The sequence below is a fragment of the Condylostylus longicornis genome, unplaced genomic scaffold (genome assembly GCF_029603195.1).
Source record: "Condylostylus longicornis isolate FDR11 unplaced genomic scaffold, ASM2960319v2 ptg000004l, whole genome shotgun sequence".
Lineage (NCBI taxonomy): Eukaryota > Metazoa > Arthropoda > Insecta > Diptera > Dolichopodidae > Condylostylus > Condylostylus longicornis.
The window spans coordinates 12,576,836-12,601,822 of record NW_026577973.1 but is presented as its reverse complement, the minus strand read 5'-3'; the positions used below and the strand labels follow the sequence as shown (position 1 = coordinate 12,601,822).

The window sequence follows — 24,987 nt, the reverse complement described above, 5'->3', positions numbered from 1 at the left end:
GACAAAGTGAAAATAAGTTTTAAAAATTTTTAAAAAGTTTTAACAATAGAAAAGCAATAAAAAAACCAATTTATCTTGTAAACATTCATAATTGTTTCATTTCTTCCTATGAGCTTATTTTGATCATAACTTTCATAGAAGAAAGTACTCATTACTTTTGTCAATTGAAATTAATAAGTTCATTAATTTCAATTGACATCCATAACTAGGATTTACTAAATTTTTAAAAAATCTGATTAAAATTGAACACTACGCATTATAAACTTTAAAACAGAAAATATAAATTACCAAATCAAGAATAATTTTAAAATAAGTTGAATAAAGCTATCAAATCAAAATTACCTAAAAATAGTATAGTATACGTGTTTATGATGTAACTACTTTAAACGTATAACAGAATTCGCTTTAAAATTAAAATAAAATTATCATACAGAGCATAAGAATGAATTTCCAGATTTGATTCAATTGATTGAATGAGAGTACCTACATTATTTTAATTATATCTTTTATTATTGTTATAAACATACTTGCATATATATACAAATTAAATATAGACTAAATTTTATAACAATAATCTAGTATGGATTATAGTAAAAAAATGGATTAGTACCACCTTATCCAATTTAATAGACGAATGTCTTTTAAACTATAAAATGTAATAAATTAATCAAACAAAGGAAAACGTTTCAATTATCTATATGCATACTTGTCTTTTATTTGATTTTATTAAAATTTTAAAATAAATCTATTTACATACATAATATACTAATCGTTTTCATTCAATTGTATTTCAGGCATTGTATAAAACAAAAAAATAATCACAGAACATATTTAAATTGGTTTCTGTTTTAATTAAAATTATAAGAATCTAACCTTTCAATTTACATGAAGAACCTTAAACATGGTACATGAAATCTGTTGTTATACATAAAATACAAGAGCTAAACCTTATAGTTGAAATTGCAATTAGCGTATAACATGAGAGTAACGTCATTTGTCATTCATTCTATACAATTATTTCATTTTAAATTGAATAAATATAATAAATTAGAGCAATCAATAATGAATTTGTATATTTATTAATGGTTTAGTAATTAAAATCAATATCAGTATCACAAAATGGTTTTTACATATGCATGTATGTACTTGGTAATATTAATGTAATTAATCTAAGAGGATATTTTTTATTAAATCAGTTCTCTTTTCGTAATGATTCAATAGATTCTAGAATTAGAGCATATTGTCTAATAATATATGTAATTGAAAATATTCCAACAAAGAATAACAAGTAATGGTAAAATATTAATTTCAATACTGACCAATCAACAGAAATGATTTTGTTCCCCAATGTAAATTACAAATATATAAATTAATATTCCTTTCTCATTATTGGTCTTTATTTTAATAATTTAAATGTGTCTAAGACTGACCTCCTTTCAGAACACTGATGGTTTATTTCACAGTTTTTAAATGAAAGAACCCTCAATTTTTTATTCTGAACTTTCTTCATTAATTACAGCTTTTTTATATGAAAAATATTTAATACTATAAGCAATTTCAAATAACAAATTAAAATATCTTGTGTTTCTAAATTTAATAAAAAAACACTCAATACTTACTGCACTTAATGCTTTAAATTTTCTAAAAAAAAAATATTTCAATTTAATAAAAAATTGGAAGAATTGCTTCTTCCAATTCGTATTCTAATCGTAAAAAAATAGTTGATGTTAGGTGCATGCGTTAAAAAGAATGTTACTGCTGAATGTTATTATACTGAACTCAAATTAAAGTAACTACCTATCTTCATAACTCCAACTGATTACCTCAATGTAATTACTTTAAAATATTATTCCCTTATGTTTATATGCAATTAAATTATTACATAAATTGTTCATCAATAGTATTTTGTTGCCATTCAGGTCACGATCTTTCCCTCAAATATACAATATACATATTGCATATCCTTCACTCATAAATAAGAATTATTAAAAATTTAATTCGCCAATAAATGATTTTCTTTTTAAAAATTCTGTAATAATTAATTAATTAGTTTCATTATTTTATTAATTTTGATATTTTATGGAATTTTATTACAACTATCTATACATTTAACAAAAAAACTCGTATGGCAGTGACATCTATAATTTTGCTCAATGAATTAAATTTGACATTAATATTATTGTGCATTTAGGAACACATTAATTATAATTAATATAGCACATAACCTTATTATTAATAGTGCATAATATTACCGCGTTATGAAAAAAATTCAAATCAATAATTTATTAAATAAAAAAATTAATATAATTTTTATACATAATGTACTTAATTATATCAGGTGTTGTCTTTTTTCTTTACCTAATTACAAATTATTGTTTTTTTTTTGTACTTAATGAAAGAAGAGAGAAATAAAAAACCACAACATTTAATGAACAAAACTGCAAATATTTAATTTATAAGAACAATAAAATTTTATAATTAATTATTTTACATAAATGTAGGTACATATGTATATGTACGTATATATTATTCATGTATATAGTATATAATATTATTTGGTATGCTAAATGAACAAAAAAATAATGTCTCATTATTTTAAATTCATTGAGCAAAATCATATATATAGATGTCACTGCCAAGCGAGCTGTTATAATATATATATTTGTAATGTAATGTTATGTAATAAAAGCTATATATATATATATGTAAGAATATGTACATGTAAGAATACGTGTATAAATAAAATTTTTAATTTATATATAAACAAAAGATTGCATTATTGGGATTGCATGTCTGAAGGTTCCAATTTTACACATAACTATATACGAATTCAAATAATTCAATTATATTGCATTGTATATTATTATTATAATTTAATACGAGTACTAAAAAATATATAAACTACTTATGTATTAGCAATATTAAAAATGAAATAATTAATAAAAACAAAATTTTTTTATCTGTTACCTATATAACAGACTTGTAAACTTACAAACATTGCAAGAATGCATTTTATATACAGAGGTTAGGAAATAATAAGGTCATTATCAAAAGTTTTAATTTATTTTTCTCGCTTTTTATTTATTATTATTTTTTGTACTTTTTATACCAAATGATCACGTTCGCTAGTAAATTTTTTAGCTTTTACTTTTATTTTTTTATATTTTATTATTTCGCAAAAGAATGAAAAATATGATTTTTTTTTTGTAAATTGTTTTATGATTTTATACACAAACGTATATGTAGAGGTGAATTTATATATTATGTTACACTATGTATAAGGAATTTTCGTTACAGAGAATATAATTTTTCCCTCCTGTTTTTTTAACATTTTAAAGATTCAAATTAAATGAAGTAAATTAGGAAGACAAAATTTAGTTCAACGTTCAATTTTTAAGTTTCTTTCTTGCTTATATAATTCATAGCAAATGTATGTACATACATAAATTTGTATGTGTGTACGAAATTATATATCTAACATGTTATAATTTTCTCACTTGTATCATAGGAAAAAAAATAAAATACAATGGTTTTACATAATTTGAAATTATTTGCAATAAAATTTATAATTACATTATTTCCATTTTGTTTAGTTGATAAACTTGCTACATTTATGTTATACCATGACATTATTATTCATTTTACATATTATAAATATATAGAGGAAAATTAATTGTAAATTAAAATACATGGCATATGTTTTAGTATATAATATAAATGTAAAGTAAAAACAAAAATTCATAAAATGCGAGAATCTCTCATAAGATAAAAAAAAAAATAATCTCATGCACACAGCTGTGTTTGTGTTGTAAAACAGCAAAAACAATAATAATGTGGAAAAAATGAGAGTATGTATGTATACATTTAATATTTACATTGTAATAACGTAATGTTTCGCTTCATGTAAATTATTATTGTTTAGATTTTGTTTGTTGAATTCAGGCTTTCACAGACTCATTTGTTATTTTTTTGTAACAATTGTAACAATTTTGACGAATCTAGATTTTGTAAATTTATGCACAAAAATTTTTAAATGTAACAATACACAACGTTTCATACGAATATGTATGTTTGAGTATGCCTAGGTTCATAAACAACTCAGGTGTTAAAAATAATTTAAATACATTTTTGTATACATAGTACATTTTACACTGAGCATTTAATTTTCATTCATGAGCAAATATTGCATAATTTTTATTTTTATTTTTTTTTTGTAAGTTTTTTGAGCTGTAATTTTGTTTTACTTAAATGTTTAAAATTTTTTTTTTTGATGTTTAATTTATTATGGAAATAATGTTTATTATTTTTTAATATTAAAGTTAAAAAGTGTTGAAACTATAAAATTAAAATTTATAAGGCATATTAAACTTGTAAATATATTAGTACATATGTAAATGTAGTATACATCATAGCATGAAGGGGCTGATAACAGTGTTGTGTGTTAATACAATGGGATTTCTTACAATTTTTTTAAGAGTTGAAAGAAAGAGATGCTAACGAGTTTCCTTACTTAAATAAATTATTTTTATACATTATTCGATTCTAAGAGTATTGTGTATATTTACCATTTTACACTTGACCAGCCTGAATATTTTGTGAAAACTACCGAGTTCAGTTATTGCTGCGTATAGTTTTACTAGACAATGGAGGTTGACTGCTTCAACATTTTATGAACAGATAGAATGTGTTAAAGTTGAATTCTTTGTTTTTTTTTTCAAAGATTTGTCTTAACATAAATATTTCGTTTATAGTTTATCTTGTGGAGAAGATAATATCTTGATAATTTCCAATTAAAGTTTAAGTGTACTTTCTCAGTCACTCATATAAAAAGCATTGAAAGAATTTTGTAGCACATATTTAGGAAAATAATTGCTCTCTGCAGTTTTCACAGATTGTTGTATTGTTACACATAATTACATTCTATAATTTACCCTAAAATTGAATTAAAATCAATTATGCATTGTAATTTTTCAAAATATTTATAAAGATAAAATTTTAAATTTAGGTTTTGATAATATTTTATTTTATTTTTAAGTAATAATTTTAATAATAAAAATTTTTTTTTGTATATTTTTAGTTACAAATAGCATTTGCGTTATTCTTATCGATCTCATTAGTAACCGGCCAGTATTTTGGATCACATTACTCTAATTTTGGTGGTCATAATAGTTTTGGATTACATTCATTAGTACCAGATTATAATAGTGCATCATCATATTCTGGTAGTAATTATCAAGCACCAATAAGAGATTCAAGACAAGATAGAGGTATTTATAAAACCACACATGTGGTATATTAAATTACTCTACTATTATTTTCAAAATCTTCCATGTAAAATTTAATTGTATATAAAAACTATTTCAAAAATACTTGATTTTAAATTATGCTTACATCATATTTTCACAACGACGTAAGCATAATTTTTTTTCCACTTTTCCTATTAAATTTACATAATATCAAATAAATTTCTTTCCATGTACTTTAAATGAATTAATTTATAAATGTTTTTTTTTTTCTCTTTTTATTTATTTTTTTTTTTAAATTAAAGGTCCAGTAGTTTTTCCACCACCACCCGGTGATGCACCAGAAGAAAGTAGCGGTGTAATTATTGGTGCATCTGGTTATGGTTTTGTACCACCAAATAGTCCACAATATAGAAGTAAATAATAATTGTTTTGTTTTTTTTTTTTTATTTCTATTTTAATACTTAATATAATTTATATAATTATTTATGTATTTTAAACATACGAGTATATATATATATACGAGTACATATATGAAGTAAATTAATTTTTGAAATTATATTTGCCGGCAATGTGAATGATAAAAACCATTAAATAATTAATAATAAACAAAATACAAATTAAGTTTAATTAAGTTATTTAGTTTTAAGAAGAACAAATCAAAATTAATAAATTAAATTTAAAATAATTAGTCGATTGAATGTGCCTTAAAGGACATTATAATAATTTATGTAATATTTTTCAGAAAAATCCGTTTATGTATAAATTTTTGCATGAAAATTACTCTTGTATAATAAATTTTTCCAAAACTAACATAAAACTAACTACTAATTAATTAATTTAAACTAATAATTTAAATGAAATTAAAAAAATTTTTTTTATTTAATAATTTGTACAAAAATATTTATTAAAAAACTTCCATAATTTAATAATTTATATCAAAAAGCATTTATATTTAACTATATGATAAAATGGGAATTCAAATAATTCTAATCATAATATTAATAAATTAATAACCATTGTTATACAATTGTATATTTTTATATAATCATACACGTGTTGTACAAAAAACGCATGCGTTTGGGAATATTCGCTAATTCAAAGATGCACAGAAAGTTCTAAATTAAATCTTCAAAGTCTTTCGAAACATACTAACAAAATTTCAGAAATTAAATACTTTACTTTTGCAGATTTGTAACAGACTCAAGTAATTCTTAAATATTCAATATTTATCTGTTATACTCCTCCCTCTTTAAATTTGTAATATTATTTTTGCAGTAGTTATAAAATAAAATTTAAAAATTTCTTTGGAACTTTAACCTAAATTGTCATTTTCGAAAATGTTATTTCTGCAGATTTTGCAGTGTAGATTTATCGAACATGCTTTATATTAAGACCTAGATTAGAACAGAATTATCGAAAATCCCCTTTTTGTACTTTTGGGTATACTTAAGCTTTATTTTTAATTTTCGTTTTCAAAACTGCAAATTATTAATTACACCCTTATAACATGAAAGTTCACAATGTTCTTTCTCTCACAATCATAAAATTTAAAAAATTCATATTTTTAAAATTGAGGCAAATATTTATATAACTTGTATACATATTTTATAATTTTCAAATTCCTTTCAACATTAAAAATAATAATTATTTTTATAAATATTATTTAAGTGCGATTATTACGAAGAGCCTCAATAGTTTTAATACAAATTTAAAATTTGTTATTTGCGAACCGTATAACAATGCAAAAGTTTTCTAAATTTGGATTCAGTCGTCGTCTTTCCAAATTGTTTTCAAATTTAAAGTTCCATTTCAAATTTTTATTTTATTAAATAATATTTATTAAATAATACTGAACAAATCTAACAAAATTTTAACTAACCTATACAAATAATTGTAAATGTTCAATAAAATATTTTTTTTTATTTTTAAATTATGATTTTTCTTTTAAATTATTATTTTTAATTTTAATTTAAAATTTTAATTTTGTAAATATATTTTTAATAACAACATTTTTTATTTTATTTTATTTTTGTATTAATTTTTCTATTTTTTATTATTTGTAAATTTTTATTTTTATTTTAATTTATGTTCTTTCAAAATTACATAATGTTATAAAAATTTTTTAGGAATTTTTAATTTTAAGTTCAAATTTTATATTTATATTTTTTTTTGTTTAAAAATTCATTTATAATAAATTTATAATTTAATTAATAATTTATTTTTTAATTTTTATTTTTTAATTTAATTTTTAGAAATATAATATTGCTCTATATATATATATATGTATATATTTAGGCAATAGTTTATTGGGTTTGGAAGGATTATGGTTATTATTTTAATTATAAATAATATCTTGTCTTTTGGTTTTCCTTTTTAAATATTACCTATAACAATTATATATTTTGATATTTTTAATCCTGTCTTAAATTTTTTTAATGGTGGTTACTTTCTTTCAATGAAAATATAATAATATCTATATATACATATGTATTTATATTCCCCCAAATTTAATTGAAAATAAAAGTAAGAGGCAAAAAAATAAATATATTTATAATAACAGTTATATTTATGATTGGAGCAAGAATGCCTAAGATATTAATAAGAAGCTAGAATGCCTATAAACTAATTTCAATTTATTATATCACCAACACCAAATATGTATTTTCAAAGAGTATATTATAGGCCTACATTTTCATTTGAAACGCAAATAAATAGTAATCTGAGCCATAAACATTCTCTATTTTTACACTATTGATTTCTAAATTGATGAACCAATGTCTGTGCCTGTATCTAAGAAAATAAACTTGATAATACAATAATTATAATTACGTCCGGTAAATTTTGAAAAAAAGCACAAACGAATTCTTTGTAATTTGGACTTAATTTCGGTAGACGATCAAGTATACGTTAACAACAGTTTCATAATAATTTGGAAAATATTAGAGATTAGCATACATGTTTTATATCCCCATGTTATATTTATACACATAAACCAGTTTGGTAATAGGACCTCTATTTTAGTAAAATTTTTGAGAAACCGCACAAGTTCACAAATAATATAATAATATATATCTCCAGATCTGCTCAGATTAAAATGCTCAAATTCAAAATAGAAAATCTAAGTAACCTGTATTAATGTATAGACCTAAAAATTTTTCGATTTTATTTCTTTACTGAAAAAAAGAATAAACGTACAAGACTACATTATTTAGATAATATATATGAATCTATGTATAATCTTAATCTTGCTATAAATAAACAAATAAAGCAATATTACCGTAATTACATACATTTATTGCTTTCAAATTAAAATATCTTTTTTTCCTTTTCTTTAAAAAAATACCCAAAAACTTAGTGATAATGATAATAAAATTTTTCTACCAATCCATAAGCTGTGCTTTTAACAATAATTTTACATTACTGAAGAGTTTAATTAATATTATGGATTGTATGTTACATAACATTAACATTATTGTTCGTTGTGTTTCGTTTTTTGTTTTCTGTGTTTAAAGGGCCAATTTGCTTTTGTTATCTCACACAACTGCTAAAATTTTTCGTACCAATGTAATACCTAATGCATTTATGATAATTTTCATTTACTATGTTAGGTGAGAAAAGTAAATGTTGTGTCTTAAAGCTAAAATTTTTTAGTAAAAAGAAAAAACTATAAAAAAAACTTGAATTCAAATAAAATGGTAAATTTAAACAAATTAAATAAGAAATTAAATTAAAGCTCAATACAAAAATTTAATCATTAATCAAAAAATTGCTGTAAGTGTGAAAATAAAGAAATATTATTTCCGTCAAACAAAAAAAAAGAGCTATTTTAAAAAAAGTAAAAAATATGTAAAATCAGATAAATTTTTACTAAATAGTAATTTTCCTTAAAAAAGTATTGAATTTCTGAAGTTTTTCTCTAGTACAAATTACATACATACATACGTATATAAAAAATTTAAATTTTCTATTACATATGTATGTATATACATACATATTAAGCGCATGTATTACATTAAGGCACCTGTATATTTTGAGGACTGCTGGCATTTATATTACTTTTACTATTATGTACTTTGCAGGCTATAGAAAATAAAAGAGGAAAATATTTGATTGAAATATGATTTTTCAATCAATATGTTGGCACATAATATATACATATGTATGTACATATAATATGCATAATTTAGAGGTATTTTAATTTCGGGCATTATGGAAATTCATACATATAAAAAATTATTCCAAAATTTTTACTTATTTATAAAAGAAAATTTGCTTACTAATTCTTCCTAATTTCTGACTTGATAACAAAAATAAAAACAAATAAGTATTACTGAAATTCCCGCGTACCAGCGAATTTGGAACATTATGTGGTCTAGAAAATTGTTTATAACCTAATACTCGTATATTGATCAGATTGTTTATAAAATATGCATAAATAAACATACATGTACATGTACTTATTGCATGCTATTAAATGAGCAACAATGAGAAAATATTTTCTTTACATTTTCGCAATATTTTTGTCAAAAATATGGCCATTGTCATATAAACGTAGCGATGGAGCTTTTCCATCTTTTTACAAAATTTACCGAAAATAGAAATAGAAAAATGGTAAATAAATCTTGAGATAAAGATTTAATGAACATTTTCCATATATTCATATATCCGCCCGTCCTAGGTCACAAACCACTCGCGGCAAATGATGCCGTATTACGAGCCAATTGGAATGTATCCAAGTTTCTTTCTTTGCTTCATGCAACTGATACCTCCGTACACTTTAGTCTAGCGGGGGGTTATCTGAGACAAGATACAGCGAACATGTTGGACAGTCACACTGTTTGGAGCGTTGATTTCATACTAAGTGAACTCTAAAACAGTGTGCAGTTGTCTTGATAGACTTTTTTGCATTGGACGACAAAATCTGTAAGAATTAGAAGTTACACTGTACTGGGTGTCGGTAATAATGGGCAATGAGCATAATAACGTGCTTGCAAGGAAGAGGGAAAACACATCCTTTCTGGTGCCGGAGTTCTTTTTTTTTAAGATTAGGATGCAGTGGAACCATCCTGGGCTGAAACAGATGTATCTTCTGGGGGTCTGTAAAGAAGCACTTAAATTAATTATTGGAATCTGATTACAACACAGCAATTTTGTTATTGTTCATACATCTCCTTTTAACTCTCATAATATAAAAACCACTCTTAGAAAACCGCCTTAGAAAACCGCATTTCTTTCTCAATAATATTATTCAAATAAACTTTGATCAAACTCCAGATTAATAATTAAAAACAACATTGACATGAAGCAACATTTAAACACAAATCCATGTATCAACATATTTTTTTTTTAAATTCTCACTTGTACATATGTATATAGTTCCTTTTTGCGTTTCATTGATATGTTAATAATGGACAAATACCATACTTTTACAAAATTATGCTTCTTTCCAACATTTAAGCCAAGTAACACATTCTAAATAACACATGTACTTCGGGATTTGCGTAAATTTTTAAACATGAATTTTACGAAACTCCGAAATATATTATTAATCTTCAGATTACGTTTACCAAGTTTTTGTTCAATTTTTCTATATATGTATGTAGTCTATATGAAGTTTATTCTGCAAACTATGTAGCTTATTATCAAAATTTGAAAATTCGTTATTCATCACTTGTTGAATATAGATACATATATATAGATACTAATTTTTTATTGCTTTTTTAGGTCGACCAGTTAACACATTTTCCAATCAACCATCTACCTTATTTGATGAAGATAACGAAATTCGACCTGCTTTTGATTCATTTGATTCAACAAGAGGAACTTATGGAACACGATTTAATCGTTATAGCAGTCGATATTTAAGAAAACCAGTTCCATTTTTCTGAATTAAGTTCTGAGGCTATTTACATCATGTAAATATTTTGAATTTGTATCCTAAGTCAATTTTTATAATGATTAAAGTAAAATAAAGTTAAAATGTGTACATAGTTTTAAAATTTTGTAAATATACTTTGTTAACTTAATTTAATTTAAAATTTAAATAAATTAGAAAATACATATTAACATCGATTTAACAAACCATCTAATTAAATTTTTTAGTAAAAAAGCTAAAACACTTACCGTTATTTCTTTATGGATGGATGCGTCAATACAAATTTATGGATGTACGAATCAAGCTGTTCACTTTTCAAAAACAATCTCCACTTTATAAATAGCGTCCACTTTTCAAAAACAATGTCCACTTTTTAAAAATAATGAGTTATTCCTTATTTTACTTAAGCCAAAACCTGCTTCTTAACTTCATATTTTCAGAGTTGAAAAAATGGGCTATTAATTTTCATTTCAATGTACAATATTGGTAATATTTTAACAACTTTCAAAAAAATCTCATGAAAAAGTATTTTTTATTTATTTAATAAAAAATTTAAGATGCCGAACTCAACACATCGCGCGCTGTTTAATTTTAAATTAGTTTTTAGTAGGGTTAGCCTGGGCCTATATATATCGATATATCGAACATCGAAATAAATCGAATATAAATTTTTAGGAAAAGATCGATGCATTTTAACATTTGTTTTACACCATTTATCAAGTATTTCATGCTTTTTGACAACAACTGCGAAATTCGATATTTAAAATAATTTGCGTCAGTCTAGTTTGCACGTACATTAAAAAACGTAATTTAAATAAAGTTGGGTCAAACCAATAAACGTTTGTATTGTAGCACTTTTCCCTTCAACAAGTGAAAATTCTGCTTTTAAATACAGTCTATGTATACCTATTACACTATTAAAATTATTTTCATTCATATACAAAACTATTTTTAGGATTGCATATATTTAGGATGATGCATACATGCAGTCTTTGAAATAAAGCAAAAATTAATATAAAGAGGGGTTAACATAATGCTCGATTTTAAGGTTTAATTGTGTGAGTTAAGAAAAATAATTGTATTTTTTAATGTCATGGAATTTACCGTTAACTTTTTGTGTTTATAGAAATTTGAAAAAGCTTGCGGTTTCGGAAATATAGAGGGGATAACTTGAGAGGGGGTGGAAATGAAAAATTTTAAGCTTCTACGGGCTGAGATATAGAAGAAAAACGACATCAAACATTTGGAAAAAAAGGACTTTAGATAACGGTAAATTTGAACGGCCATTTCGTTTTTCTAAAGTTAACCTATAGTATACCGCGCTAGGGAAAGCAAGCCGCTGCCTTTTTGAGTTTGCAAAATTTTAAAAATACTTATGGTTTCATTGCAACAAATAGTTAAAATAGGCCATTTTTAAGGTTTTGGGGGGATATAACTTCTAGAGGGGGGAGATAGGTAAAAATTTTGTTCTACGCAAGTAAGTGTCTAGTAAAGATCTATGTACATATATAATTTCAGCTTTCTATCTTCAAATATGGACGGACGGACGGACTAATAAGCACTTTTTTTCAAAAAAATTTTTGGAAAAGTGCTAAAAAGCACTGAGCTTAAATACATTACGTATAGAGATTTGAGCTGCGATTAGGTTGCAAATTACAATCAGAATGTAAAGTTAGAATTGTGAAAATGTATGGTTTTACAAGATTATGTAGGGTTGTCAAAACTTTCAAAAAGTAAGGTCATGTTGGGTTTTCAAAACTTTAAAAATATAAGGTTATCTATGACTATCAAAACCTGCTAAATCTGGAATAACATTAGATTGCCAAAAAATATAATATGTAGTATATTTAAAAGTTCTTACTTATTTGTTCAAAATATTTGTTACTTATTTATCGTGAATGATTTGAATGTGTTGGTATGAAACGGCTTGCACCTATTTTCATTTGATACATCGAATATTTTGAATAATGTTTCTGTATTTTGAAGGTTTTGACAACTTTAATTGAATAACTTCACCTTTTTAAAGTATTGATAAATTGACATATAACCTCATAAAACCTTACATTTAAACAATTATTGTAACCTCACATTGATTGAAAGCCAATCGCGTCCCTGGCGAATTCTGCAGAACGAATATATAAGTTCCTAGTTGTATTGACGAACACGCACAAATATATGTACTTATAAATACGAATAAATGATGCAAAGTTTGTCATATGATATATGGAAACTCTGCCTCATTTATATCTTGTCATTTACTTGAAGGACACCAGGATCCGCATGAATGTCACTATTGTGCACATACTAAGAAGCATCGAACTTTGAATTTGTTTGATTACTTGGCACAACCCCATATCTGCAAACCATACTGGCTTTATCATTTGGTTATATATCGACACCTTATTGTATGTTTCCAATCTAGACCTGCGACCTAACAGTTAATAATTTCCTCTATATTTGTTTTCTTATTCTATTCCTTTGTCCTTTACGTGTTCTTTCCATCTGAGCCTGACATTCAAAGTCATACCTAGGTATTACGCTGCGTTTCGGATTGATGCTTTGACACTATTCAAATTCAATTGTGGGTTTACTAAATTTTTGTTTCTGAAATTTACACGTTCCGATTTACTTTTATTTAGTTTTATTTTTCATGTATTTGTCCATCTACTTAAATTTTTAGTTGCTTACTGTATATTTTTTGTCGATTCTTCAACGATAGATCCTACTACCAATATTGCCGTCTCGTCGGCAAATGTAGATACAGTAACACCCTCTCAATCTGGCAAATCGCTTGTATAAAGCACGTATAATATAAGACCCAGAATACTGCCTTCAGGCACACTAGCTCTAATTTCTCTATGCCAGGAGTATTCAAAATTTTAACTTCTAACTTGAAAATTATATAAGAATTAATATCACATTAATGTATAAAATATGATAATTAATTCAACGGTACCAACACTAATTTTTGACACCTGCTAGACAATCTATATATAGTTTGAGAACCGATGTTTATGGAACTAATTTGAAATTTCATTTTCATTTGATATTTTGAACGCTGACACACTATCTTTCACATTGTTATTAGTCTAAATAAATCTAAAAATTATTTGGGTCGAATATTTAAATTAAAATAAATAAAATAAAAAACTGTTACTTAGCAATTTTTTTAATATTATTTGGATTAAGGTTTAAATTAAAAAATGTTGCAGTGTTATAACAGGGGATGCGGTAAAAAATTTAATGCAGATGAAAATACGGATGGTATGTAGGTTAAGATAAAATGTTTGGAATTTATAACAAAATGTATTTATTTTCTGGAAGAATCTTGTTGTCATCACCCGGGTGAACCATTTTTTCATGATGTATATAAAGGATGGTTGTGTTGCAATAAAAAAACTATTGATTTTACTGAGTTTTTAAATATTAAAGGATGTACACTATCAAAACACTCGAACATAAAACCTCCTGAGCCAGTGAAAGAGGAAAAAAATATCGAAATTGTTACAGAAGTACCTAAGGTAGAACGCCTCCCGATCAAATCGACCATGGAAAGACCACCATTTAATGAAACACTTACTAAAGTTCACCCAGTTGTACTACCAGCACTCAAAGAAGCAATTGATTCATTGATTCCTAAATTAAAAGAAAGTTCATTAAGTAATCGAGTAGAAACGTAATAACTTAAAACCTAAGTAATTATTTTTATTTACGCTATATTATTTTAGGGATATTAAAATAGGTACTAGTTGTAAACGATCAGGTTGTACTGCCGTGTATTCTACAGAGACAATTGATTCTGAATGCCAATACCATTCAGGCTATCCAGTTTTCCATGAAGGCATGAAATATTGGACATGTTGCCAAAAAAAAACATCAGATTTCACTGCATTTATGAATCAGAAAGGATGTTCTTATTCAAAACATAAGTGGTTTAGTGATGTAAGTGCAACAAACTGTTTATTAATAATTTTCTATCATTCATTAATCAACATTTTCTAAATTATTAGCATGTTTGTTACAAGAGGAATTTTCTGTTTCATTTTTAGGTTGGTTTGTATTACTTTCCTTATTTTTTTGTTCAATTATCTTAGTTTGAATTTCTTTTTGAGATTCACGCTTTGGTGTTTTAAAATCAAATTTTGTAAAAGATATTTTTATACTACCGTTTCGGCGAATTTGCTTTTGATTTTCTATTTTTTGTAATATAACATTGGCTTCTTCTTTACCGATTTTAGGTCCACAATAGTCATCTCGTAATTTTTGTTTTTCTAATTTAATTTCGCTTTGGTTTTCTAGCTCTTCTATATTTTCTAATTCTGAGCTTGCTGGCTTACTAACTGCGTTGATTTTTGAACATTGTTGCTTTTTTAATCTTTGTCTTCCCTCCCTTTCCTTAATCTTTTTTGTATCTTCTGGTGTTACTCCCAGTTCGTTTTTTAGGACTTGTTCATTAGCCACTTCAAATTTTTCACGTAATTTTGATTCACGTTTCATTTCTCGTACAATTTCTGCTTTTTTCTTGATATCGTATTTTTTTATAGCCTCTTCTTCAATTTCAACATTCTTCTTTTGCAATTGCTCAACCATCGCCTTACGTTTTTCCAAAGCTGCAGCTTTACTTTCTGGTACTTCGAAAATTTGTTCCCATAATCCTTTGTTTACTTTCTTTAATATTATTCTAGCTTCTCTTTTAAACAGCTTACAAGTACTTTTCTCTTCGTCAATGTCATCCGTCAAATGAGCTTCAAAAAACGTTGGAGGACAATTGAATTTCACATACCTTTTCAATAAAACTATACCAGGGCGATGAGATGCAATATTAATTAGTTTAATTACAATTTTAATTTCGTCTTCAGTTTGACATATTTCAACCATTTTTTATTTAACAAGAAAATATTTATAACATACGAGATTAAAATTTCTATACAATTTTAATTTATTGACTAAACTTGAAATATTGCTTAGTAACGATTACAAATTATGTTTTGTATGAGCGCATATATTACATACACAAACATGCATATATAAAAGTTGTTGATTCATAACTTTTTCTTTTAGGATCAAAATTCGGAAGTTGTAAATTGTCGTTACGATTGGCATCAAACAGGGAAAGATGTAATAGTTGCAATATATGCAAAATTGTATCACTACGAAAATAGTTCTATAGAAATTAATCCTATACGTTTAAAAGTCAGTTTGTGCTTCCCAGAACAAAATAATGCAAAATTTGAATTGGATTTAGAATTGCGAGGAGTACTCAACTTTTTTTTTTAAATATTTTTTTTTAATGAAAAGTTTCTCCATAGATAATTGATGTAAAGAAAACAACAGCAAAAATGTATGGAACAAAAGTTGAAATTATTATGCCAAAAGCTGAACCTGGTTCTTGGGCTAAATTAGATTTTCCTAGATCAAAACAAGTAAGTGAAACTGTACAGAATGATGTCGATAATAAAGGAAAACAAAGTGATTCTGAAAATTCTGATGTGGATTTAGATGACTTAGATCCAGTTGGAATGGGTCCTAAAATACTAAATCTTTCATAAATCTATCAAAGTTTTGTTTGTATATTCATTTTTAGAAAAATAAATTTTGTGCAAAAGTTTTATTTTATTATTTTAAGATTTCAGTTTTAATTTTTTGGCTCGCCAATCTGTCAGGTTGTCGAGATTTACATCTTCGTCATCAGAATCATTTAGCTTTTCATCTAAATCCATGCAGTTTGAACGCATTTCTTGTTTTTTTGAAAGAATACTTTCAGTTTTTTTCTCCATATTTAGAACTCTGGACCAGTTTTGAATTTGTTCATCAATTTCTTCAATTTGTCTTTCTGCTATTGCTTCTTCATGTTCTCCTGCAATTATCTCAACAGAGTGTGTAGTCTCTTCTTTAATTTCACGTTGAAATTTTTCCCACTCTTCTTCTTGAGGGTCTTTGTATTCCGTATTTCGGATTTTTGCATCTTTAACTGGATCATCAAAAAATCCTTCAGGTAATTTATCGTCGTCAATCGTTTCTTCAACCTCCATTTTGGTTTCTTCATTTGAGTTTCTTTTAATATTGACCAAATCTTTCTTAATACTAGTTTTGTTAAGTGTCACAGAAAAAAAAGTACTTTTCTCATCAAAAAAATCACTTGGAATAGAACATTTAGTGTCTTTGATATCTTCAGAGTTTTGATATGACACATCAGTTTTTGCTATTTTTGCCGGAATTTCAGGCTTTACAAACAAAGCTTCATCTTTATTTGTCCTTTTTCGATTTTCATTTGCTGTACCTGCACTAATTAAATGATCCTTCAATTCTTTTGCTGCAGCAACCTTTTCTCTATGGCTCTTTGAATTTATGTGAACTTTCCAAACAGTTTCAGATCGTACGACACTTTTACATAAAATACAAGTAAGTTTACCATTTTCATATTTCGCTAATGGGGAATCAATTTTCTCAATATTATTTGAATTTATTCCTGCAGCTTTAGAAACTTTAAGTTTTTGTTCTTGCATTAAACGCCTTAAATCATTTTGCGTATATTTTTTTTTAGACATTTTGAGTTCTTTTTAATATTTGAAAAAAAAAAACAATCCGCAAATTTAACTAAAATATCAACAAACATCAGCTGCTCAATTTCGGATAAATTTGTTCGACAGTTCGAAAGTTCGAAATATATAGCTATTCACAATCTATTTTTTTACTGCGTGATTTTTTTTTATACCTTATAAACTTGAATTGACGTTGTATACGGCGATGCGGTGGTTAAAAATACCGTAATGATATAGCAAGATAACGTTAGTTTGTTGTTATAAAATTGGAATTTTCTAATTAGAAATACTGTTCTAATTCTGCATAGATCTTGGAACTGGAAATCCGAAACCGTTGCGGTGCGGTAATTTCCGTAGTGTACATATAAGTACAAAGCATTTTTTTCTATTTTTGTCGTATTTTGACTTTTATGGCATCTACAATAAAATATTCACAATAGAGTACTGTGAATTGGTAATTTACAGTGCTGTCAAAACTCGCAGTCTCGTGTAGTTGAATTTCACTTTAATTACATTATCCCTAAATATAAAACAAAATATTTTTCTTTGTTGTGCCAGTATATTGATAAATTATTTTAAATTCCTGCTCAATTTTCAAGTTAAAATATTATAAAACATAATGACTAGAAGAGCAACACACGCAGGCAGTTGGTATTCAGATTACGGTACGAATTAATTTTTATGTGATTTATTTTGGTTTGTAACCTACTTATTGAAAGGTATTCTGCACTTATGTATTTTAAATTTTTTTTAAAAAACCCATACAAAACAAAAAAAAAGATTTTAGTATAAATTTTTTTTTATTTAAAACTTTAAAAATAGAGTTGAATTGTGTGAGTATATAAGGAAATGTTTGGGTATAAGTTGTGAAATTGTGCTAGATGGATAAATGAAAATAATTGCGGAAGTAATAAAAGTTATGCTCGCAGATTTAAGCTGAAACGCTTTTAATTTTTTTTTAATTTAGGTAACAGATTTTGGATGTCTTTGGAACGATTCTCAGACACATTTGTAGCCCAAAGTATTCGTTTTTCGAGACTATCCAAGTTTTCTTTCTTTTTATCTAAGTCATCTAAGCCTCGTTGAAGTTGAGTGCACAACTTAAAGAATGAACTCACTTCGGGGATATCTGCAAATTCACCTGGATGATCTTTAAATTTTTCACCAATTACTTTTGTCAATATTTCAACATCATGTTTCTTATTTCGCTCTAAATCACGTAAAACATCGTTCAACTCACGAGTATTCGGATATAAATGTAGATCTTTAATACGATGCTTTATATTTTCCAAATTTATTAATTCTAATGAATCGCGTGCTGATGAAAAAAATTCTTGGCTTTGTTTTAGAGCTAGTTTCATTTGCTTTATATCCTTTTCAATTTTCTTTGATTCGGACACATTTAGAAAATTATAATTTTTTGAGTTTTCAGAATCAAAATCATATATCGGAGTTGTGTTGCACTCTCTGGGTTCCACTGAAAGTTCATCTGCTGGATCTGTTTCATCTCTAAAAATAAAATAAATTTTTTTAATTAAAATCATCATATACTTATTCCTTTTTTAAATTAATAATACTTTTCAAAGGCAGTATTGTCTAGAAGTTCTTCTCGGATACTCTTGAGAAGATTGTTAAAAGCTTCATCATCATTTTTAGATGTTAAATCCATGTCTTTCACTATATTTTAATAATTTTTTTAAAAATTTAATTTTTGAGTAAAAATTTAGAAAACAAATTGTTTAAACATTATAAACATTTTGAATAAACGTATCTATAGCAATTCCAAGTTTGATGTTGTTAATTTAATGTGTAAAGTAAATATATGTACATATCTACCTACTATTGTAAATAACTAGATAATGTTATTAGTTTTCTAATATTTAATTTCAGGAAGAGAATTGTCTGAACAACTTAATGATTGGTTGGTTAGTGCAGATTTATCTCATGGTCCTGCTAGGGCAATTATAGCCCCGTAAGTATTCGAAATATCTAAAGATATATTGAATTAAAAGTATAAATATTTTTAGTCATGCTGGTTATACGTACTGTGGTGCTTGCGGAGGTTTCGCTTATAGACAAGTTAGCCCTGCTGTTGTGTGAGTATTAATTTATAGCATACAAAAATATTAAAATTATATTTTTATAAACTTGGGCAGAAAACGAATTTTCATATTAGGTCCATCACATCATGTTCGATTAAGAGGCTGTGCTTTATCAATTGCTAGTAAATACAAAACACCTTTATATAATCTTAAAATAGATACGGAGAGTAAGACTTAAATTTTTTTAAGTGAATTATGATTATATTGCATTTATTTTTTTTAGTTAATTCGCAGCTTGAAAAAACTGGCCAATTTTCTTGGATGGATATGAAAACAGATGAAGATGAACATAGTATCGAAATGCATTTACCTTATATTGCCAAAGTAATGGAAGAGTAAGTTGAATTAATAACTAATATAAATGAAATATAAAAAAGGTAATGATTTGTTAATAAATCTAATTTGATTTTAGTTATAAAGAACAGTTTACAATAGTACCAATTTTAGTTGGTTCACTTTCTCCTGAACAGGAGTCTATGTATGGTGAACTTCTTTCACAGTATTTTACTGATCCACAAAATTTATTTGTGATATCGTCCGATTTCTGTCATTGGGGTCAAAGATTTCGTTATACATATTATGATAAATCATGTGGACCTATTTATAAATCTATTGAAAAATTAGATAAAGAGGTAAACTTCTTAATTTTTTCAAATTAAAAAAAGACCTGCTATGGATTGAAGAAATATTTCAGGGAATGGATATTATCGAAACTTTGAATTTGAGTGCATTTACCGATTATTTAAGAAAATATAATAATACGATATGTGGGCGTCATCCAATTGGAGTTATGCTCGGCGCTGCTAAAGTTCTTAGAGATAAAATGGGATATAAATTGAGCTTTAAATTTCTGAAATATGCACAAAGCAGTCAGTGTCACAATATGAATGACTCGAGCGTTAGCTATGCATCTGGATCTCTTGTTTTCGAAAACTAAATAAAAGAATTTAATGAGTTTTAATTTGAAAGAATTCTTCTCAATAAGAGAAAATATACGAATAGCATTAATTTTTAAAATCATATTAATTATTTAAATCAAATAAGTTTCTCATTTTGTATATGTACCTAAAACTTACTAAAAATAGAGATGAAAGGTTTTAAAAATAAGTTTCTTCTTTTATTTCAAACCCTAATCAGTTTTCGAAAAATTATATATTTGTATGCGAAGTTGTGATAAAGATGAAATTCCATAATTTTACATTTTAACATTTTTACAATTTAATATTTTAGCGAGTTTTTGAAATTTTAAGTTTTGAAAATTTAATAATTAAAGTTTTCTCTTGTTCACCAAAAAATTGCTTGATTGCAAATATAATTTAACATTAAATTTCAATATATCACGAAAATTTTCAGAAATGATACAAAATTTTCATAATTGAATAATTTTATATTATAAAATGCCAAGGTTTATTCAAATATAATCCATTAAATAATTTCTAGATTCAATTTATATAAATTTATATAAATGAACAAAATTTAGCTATCTTTGCCCGGAACGTAATCTTCATCATCTTCATCCTCTGATTCGAATTCTAAATCTTCAATATTTTGAAACAACGATTCATCAATTCTAACATTCTCTATACTATCACCAGCTTCTAATAAGAATTTGATATCGGATTCATTAAGAGTATTGTCTCTAAGGAAAAGCTCTTTGCCCGTTAATTTTTTGGCATCTGAATTGGCTTTTTCTCTTTTCAAAGATATACCCATTTCCTCTTCAAAATTTAATTTCCATTTCATAAAAGACTCAACAGTTACACGTGTTCCTTCAAACTTTTTCCTCTCTAATTCTTCCTGTTCCTGCACTTTTCTTTGCCTTTCCATGTCTTCTTCCTTTTTTAATTCATCCCAACGAACATTTATCCACTCTTGAGCTGTACTAACTAAAGTGAATATCATTTCCATACCTATATTTTCCTTAATAGTATCTGATATATTATTCAGCAATTTTTGATGTGATTCTTCTTCTAAATTAATAGAATCATCAATATCTACATCTGGAGCTTCATCTGGATACTTTTCGGTAAAGGTAAATATTAAGTGTACTTTAATACCATTTTGTTCTTCATCGCTGTATCCTTCTGTCGCAATAGGTATTTTGAATTGATGAAATGGTTCTGTTGTGACAACTAAATGGAAAAAGTTATATGTATTTTGAAAATATGTGCATATTACAAAAAGTACATACGTAAATTTGGAAATATTGAATTTCAATATTTCAATTATAAGTATGTACTTGTTTTAGAAAAGTTATTACTTTCCATATCACCACAATAAATTGAATCTAGAGCTTCGATTTCATTTTGCTGGTCTTCTTTGTAATTTCTTTCCATTATAGGAATTCTGTTTATTAAAAAAAATAAATTTATTTTTTTGTTTTGTTTGGAGTTCAATCTAAAAAATCAAATAAATAAAATCTGATACTAAGGTTGAAAATTCGCGTTAAAAAAAAATAAATACGAGACATGTGTCAATCTGTCAAAGGTTATTCAAACTGTCAACGTAATTCATTTACAATTGAGCATAAAGGCCGCTTTGCATAAAAACATAAAATTTATCCGCTCTCTGCAAAGGTGGGAGATCTTTTTCATTTTATTTTTTCAGAGTATTTTTATTATTTCGCTCCTATTAGAAACAAAATAACTATTTACGGAATTTTGAATAGCTATGAATATTTTTATTTCATCAAAATTGGTGATATTACTAGACAAGCTCAAATTAACTAGATGAAACTAAAAACAAATATTATTTAAAATTTTTTGATTGCAATAAAAATATTGAAAAATTATTAATAAATTTACATTATAATAAAAATATTATTAAAAAATTGGAAAACATTACTGTACAGTGAAATTCGTAGACTTTGGTTATTTACATGATGAAACGTGTAAATTTAGTAAAAATCTTGCTCTGCAAAATTATTTGACAGCTTAAAGAACATAACCTCTTGATAATTTCATTTGCACACACATTTATTTACAGAGTTGCTTTATTTATTATTTTTATTTTTAAAAAATTTAAAATAATAATTATTGTTACTGGACAAATTGATATATTCTTTAATTAAAACGAATCAATTGATTAAAAAACGGTTTAAATAAATATAAGATTATGACGGAGGTGCATGAAATTAATGGAACCGACGAGGTTCAAGACAAAAAACAAAAGAAGGCAACAAAACATGATGGTGGTGCTGCAGATTTGGAAAGAGTAACTGGTTAGTAAGATATGATTGAATTAAAATTTTATTTATTATTATAATTATTATTTTAGATTATGCGGAAGAGAAGGAAATATCATCTGCGGACATGTCAAGTGTAAGTTTATGTTACATGTGCTATGTAGATACATATGTATATTGTATACTGAATGCATAAGAATTTTCTTCCAAATCTGAGACAAGTTTTAAAAAAGGTTCTAAAAACTTTTTTTTGTATTACATATTTTGACCTTATTCAATGATTATGTTATATTAGAAAATTATTACATATTTAGGACTTGTTTGTTCCAAAAATTAAATCATTATACAATTTCCTATTTGCAACTGAACCTATTGCAACTCAGAATAAGATGTTATATATGCGAAGATATACGAAAATATAATTTCAACGAAATTTCTTAATTATATAGTGCAGAGATATGAGGTTTAGTTAGAAACAGATTTCTTCAAAATATTTTGGTTCATATAAATTGCATATTGAACATTTGTTCTTGTGAAAATTCGATGCATTTAATTTTGAATATAAAAATTAATATTGCATTAAAAAAAGCGTAATGTTCTAATCGCAAAACTTTTTCATATTTATTATAGGCAGTTGAACAGTTTGGTGATAAAAGGATAAAAGAAGATCAAGAAAAATTAGCCAAAGAACGTGAACTACAAAAAATTCATGTTAAGAAAGAAGATATAGAACTAATTGTGAGTAATCATACATGTATTATCATAGATAATATCCTAACTGGTTATAAAGTGCAATGAAATTAATATTATATTATAAATTTTAGATGAATGAAATGTTAATATCTAGGACACAAGCTGAAAAGGTTTTGCGAGAGCAACGTGGGGACGTAGTTGCTGCTTTGGAAGTTCTTACTAATTAAAAAGTATACTAGATTTTTTTTAAATTTAATGCGAAATTTATATCATTATAAAATTTGCTTAAAACGCGAGAGTTCTATCAACGTATTTTGAATCCTTTTAGTTAATTGTATATTTTCAAATAAAATTACAATACATTTATAAAATATAGGCCGACTGAAATTAAAAATAGAATTTGATAAAAATGCAATAAATCAGATTTTAAATAAAACGAATATTTTGTTATTTACCAGGTTTTTTATTAATTAAAAATACGTTTATATATATAAGTCCAGATTGCTATTAATTTAGGCGATTATATTCAAATATGTAATTTTAGTTTAATCGTTTTTGGAAATTATTTTGCATTGTTTAACAAAAAATGACTTATAAAAACTAAAAGTACATAATATGATGTAAAAATACAGTATGTTGTGGTTGTATTGGATATTTTAACATTCTGGGTCCTATTGATTAGAATGTAGGTAAATTATGAGTTGTGAGTTCCGTAATATTATGTTAGTAAAATTTGACATATAGACTTCAAAAAAAGGTGTTCCAAAGAACTACATGATATGTATGTATATAAAATCGTGTAAAAATAATAGGTCAAAAATTTACTTCTCATATTTTCGCACTGATTTTGGTTCAAAATGTATATATTAAGCTTTAAGTAAAAACCAATATAAATTATGTGGGTTGTTTTCCAAATCTGAACTTGCAAACCCAATAATTGGAAACGTCTAGCTCTATAGTGCAGAAAGTTTATTTGTTTTTTATTTTTTTCATCTTTATATAAGACATCATATTATTACGATATTATGTAATTTGTTTTTTTTTTTAGATCTGAAGATAAAATATGTATATGTTTATGTGTAAACTTTTAAAATTTTCTTAAAAACGTGTTAACATGAATTGATCTGGTGTGATAATTACATATGTATGTGTTCTTGTTAACAACTAAAACTATTTTTATGTACATGAAGCTTTCATTTACTCTAATATCGTTCCACTAGTTTTTGAATTGATACTAGTGCAAAATTATTGCTTATTAGGAAATTCAAGTACTAAGCCCTATGATAAAATCTATTCTATCTCCTAAATACATAAAGTACCTACCTATATCAATATACTGAAACTT

At 25.5% G+C, this 24,987-nt stretch overlaps 8 protein-coding genes across 8 annotated transcripts in view; 4 read left to right on the top strand and 4 right to left on the bottom strand.

Annotated features, from left to right (window-relative positions):
• Positions 1–11,290, top strand: part of LOC129609491 (uncharacterized) — a 33,247-nt gene extending 21,957 nt beyond the window's left edge. The window contains exons 2-4 of the mRNA XM_055521421.1: positions 5,078–5,267; positions 5,549–5,659; positions 10,971–11,290. Coding sequence (XP_055377396.1) covers positions 5,078–5,267; positions 5,549–5,659; positions 10,971–11,134 — 465 coding nt within the window. The 3' untranslated portion in view covers positions 11,135–11,290. The remainder of the gene's footprint in view (positions 1–5,077; positions 5,268–5,548; positions 5,660–10,970) is intronic.
• Positions 11,291–14,177: 2,887 nt separating this feature from the next.
• Positions 14,178–16,746, top strand: LOC129609567 (cysteine and histidine-rich domain-containing protein morgana). Its single transcript, XM_055521559.1, has 5 exons — positions 14,178–14,385; positions 14,446–14,797; positions 14,850–15,063; positions 16,183–16,377; positions 16,431–16,746. Exons 1-5 carry the CDS (start codon positions 14,325–14,327, stop codon positions 16,668–16,670), a joined length of 1,062 nt encoding a protein of 353 aa, XP_055377534.1. The 5' UTR covers positions 14,178–14,324; the 3' UTR covers positions 16,671–16,746.
• Positions 15,214–16,133, bottom strand: LOC129612110 (uncharacterized; the record flags this gene model as incomplete). The annotated part of the gene is made up of 1 exon (XM_055525632.1): positions 15,214–16,133. A coding segment is annotated over exon 1 (786 nt), but the record flags the coding sequence as incomplete, so codon positions are not given.
• Positions 16,654–17,726, bottom strand: LOC129609573 (zinc finger protein 830). The gene has a single exon (XM_055521573.1). It carries the CDS (start codon positions 17,667–17,669, stop codon positions 16,743–16,745), a length of 927 nt encoding a protein of 308 aa, XP_055377548.1. The 5' UTR covers positions 17,670–17,726; the 3' UTR covers positions 16,654–16,742.
• A 415-nt stretch (positions 17,727–18,141) lies between these two features.
• Positions 18,142–20,865, top strand: LOC129611364 (protein MEMO1). The gene is made up of 7 exons (XM_055524482.1): positions 18,142–18,328; positions 19,554–19,635; positions 19,691–19,759; positions 19,820–19,932; positions 19,989–20,100; positions 20,178–20,397; positions 20,460–20,865. Exons 1-7 carry the CDS (start codon positions 18,283–18,285, stop codon positions 20,700–20,702), a joined length of 885 nt encoding a protein of 294 aa, XP_055380457.1. The 5' UTR covers positions 18,142–18,282; the 3' UTR covers positions 20,703–20,865.
• LOC129611368 (uncharacterized) lies at positions 18,521–19,327 on the bottom strand. Its single transcript, XM_055524495.1, has one exon. The coding sequence runs from the start codon at positions 19,208–19,210 to the stop codon at positions 18,611–18,613; it is 600 nt and encodes a 199-aa protein (XP_055380470.1). The 5' UTR covers positions 19,211–19,327; the 3' UTR covers positions 18,521–18,610.
• A 158-nt stretch (positions 20,866–21,023) lies between the features above and the next one.
• On the bottom strand, positions 21,024–22,238 carry LOC129611515 (RWD domain-containing protein 1). The gene is made up of 2 exons (XM_055524702.1): positions 22,026–22,238; positions 21,024–21,897 (listed from the first exon to the last, which is right to left on the bottom strand). Exons 1-2 carry the CDS (start codon positions 22,099–22,101, stop codon positions 21,242–21,244), a joined length of 732 nt encoding a protein of 243 aa, XP_055380677.1. The 5' UTR covers positions 22,102–22,238; the 3' UTR covers positions 21,024–21,241.
• A 472-nt stretch (positions 22,239–22,710) lies between these two features.
• Positions 22,711–24,096, top strand: LOC129612020 (huntingtin-interacting protein K). The gene is made up of 4 exons (XM_055525464.1): positions 22,711–22,985; positions 23,042–23,085; positions 23,580–23,687; positions 23,774–24,096. The coding sequence occupies exons 1-4, from the start codon at positions 22,880–22,882 to the stop codon at positions 23,867–23,869; spliced, it is 354 nt and encodes a 117-aa protein (XP_055381439.1). The 5' UTR covers positions 22,711–22,879; the 3' UTR covers positions 23,870–24,096.
• Positions 24,097–24,987: the final 891 nt, after the last annotated feature.

Bases quoted from the DNA above. Each gene is read 5' to 3' on its own strand.
- LOC129609567 (XM_055521559.1), top strand. From the start codon at position 14,325: ATGTTGCAGTGTTATAACAGGGGATGCGGTAAAAAATTTAATGCAGAT. The intron at 14,386-14,445 runs GTATGTAGGTTA...ATTTTCTGGAAG, and splicing joins TGCAGATGAAAATACGGATG to AATCTTGTTGTCATCACCCG. The intron at 15,064-16,182 runs GTAAGTGCAACA...TTTTTCTTTTAG, and splicing joins AACATAAGTGGTTTAGTGAT to GATCAAAATTCGGAAGTTGT.
- LOC129609573 (XM_055521573.1), bottom strand. From the start codon at position 17,669: ATGTCTAAAAAAAAATATACGCAAAATGATTTAAGGCGTTTAATGCAA.
- LOC129611364 (XM_055524482.1), top strand. From the start codon at position 18,283: ATGACTAGAAGAGCAACACACGCAGGCAGTTGGTATTCAGATTACG. The intron at 18,329-19,553 runs GTACGAATTAAT...ATTTAATTTCAG, and splicing joins CAGTTGGTATTCAGATTACG to GAAGAGAATTGTCTGAACAA. The intron at 19,933-19,988 runs GTAAGACTTAAA...TATTTTTTTTAG, and splicing joins TCTTAAAATAGATACGGAGA to TTAATTCGCAGCTTGAAAAA.
- LOC129611368 (XM_055524495.1), bottom strand. From the start codon at position 19,210: ATGATGATTTTAATTAAAAAAATTTATTTTATTTTTAGAGATGAAACA.
- LOC129611515 (XM_055524702.1), bottom strand. From the start codon at position 22,101: ATGGAAAGAAATTACAAAGAAGACCAGCAAAATGAAATCGAAGCTCTA. The intron at 21,898-22,025 runs GTAATAACTTTT...TTTTCCATTTAG, and splicing joins TTATTGTGGTGATATGGAAA to TTGTCACAACAGAACCATTT.
- LOC129612020 (XM_055525464.1), top strand. From the start codon at position 22,880: ATGACGGAGGTGCATGAAATTAATGGAACCGACGAGGTTCAAGACAAA. The intron at 23,086-23,579 runs GTAAGTTTATGT...TATTTATTATAG, and splicing joins CATCTGCGGACATGTCAAGT to GCAGTTGAACAGTTTGGTGA. The intron at 23,688-23,773 runs GTGAGTAATCAT...TATAAATTTTAG, and splicing joins AAGAAGATATAGAACTAATT to ATGAATGAAATGTTAATATC.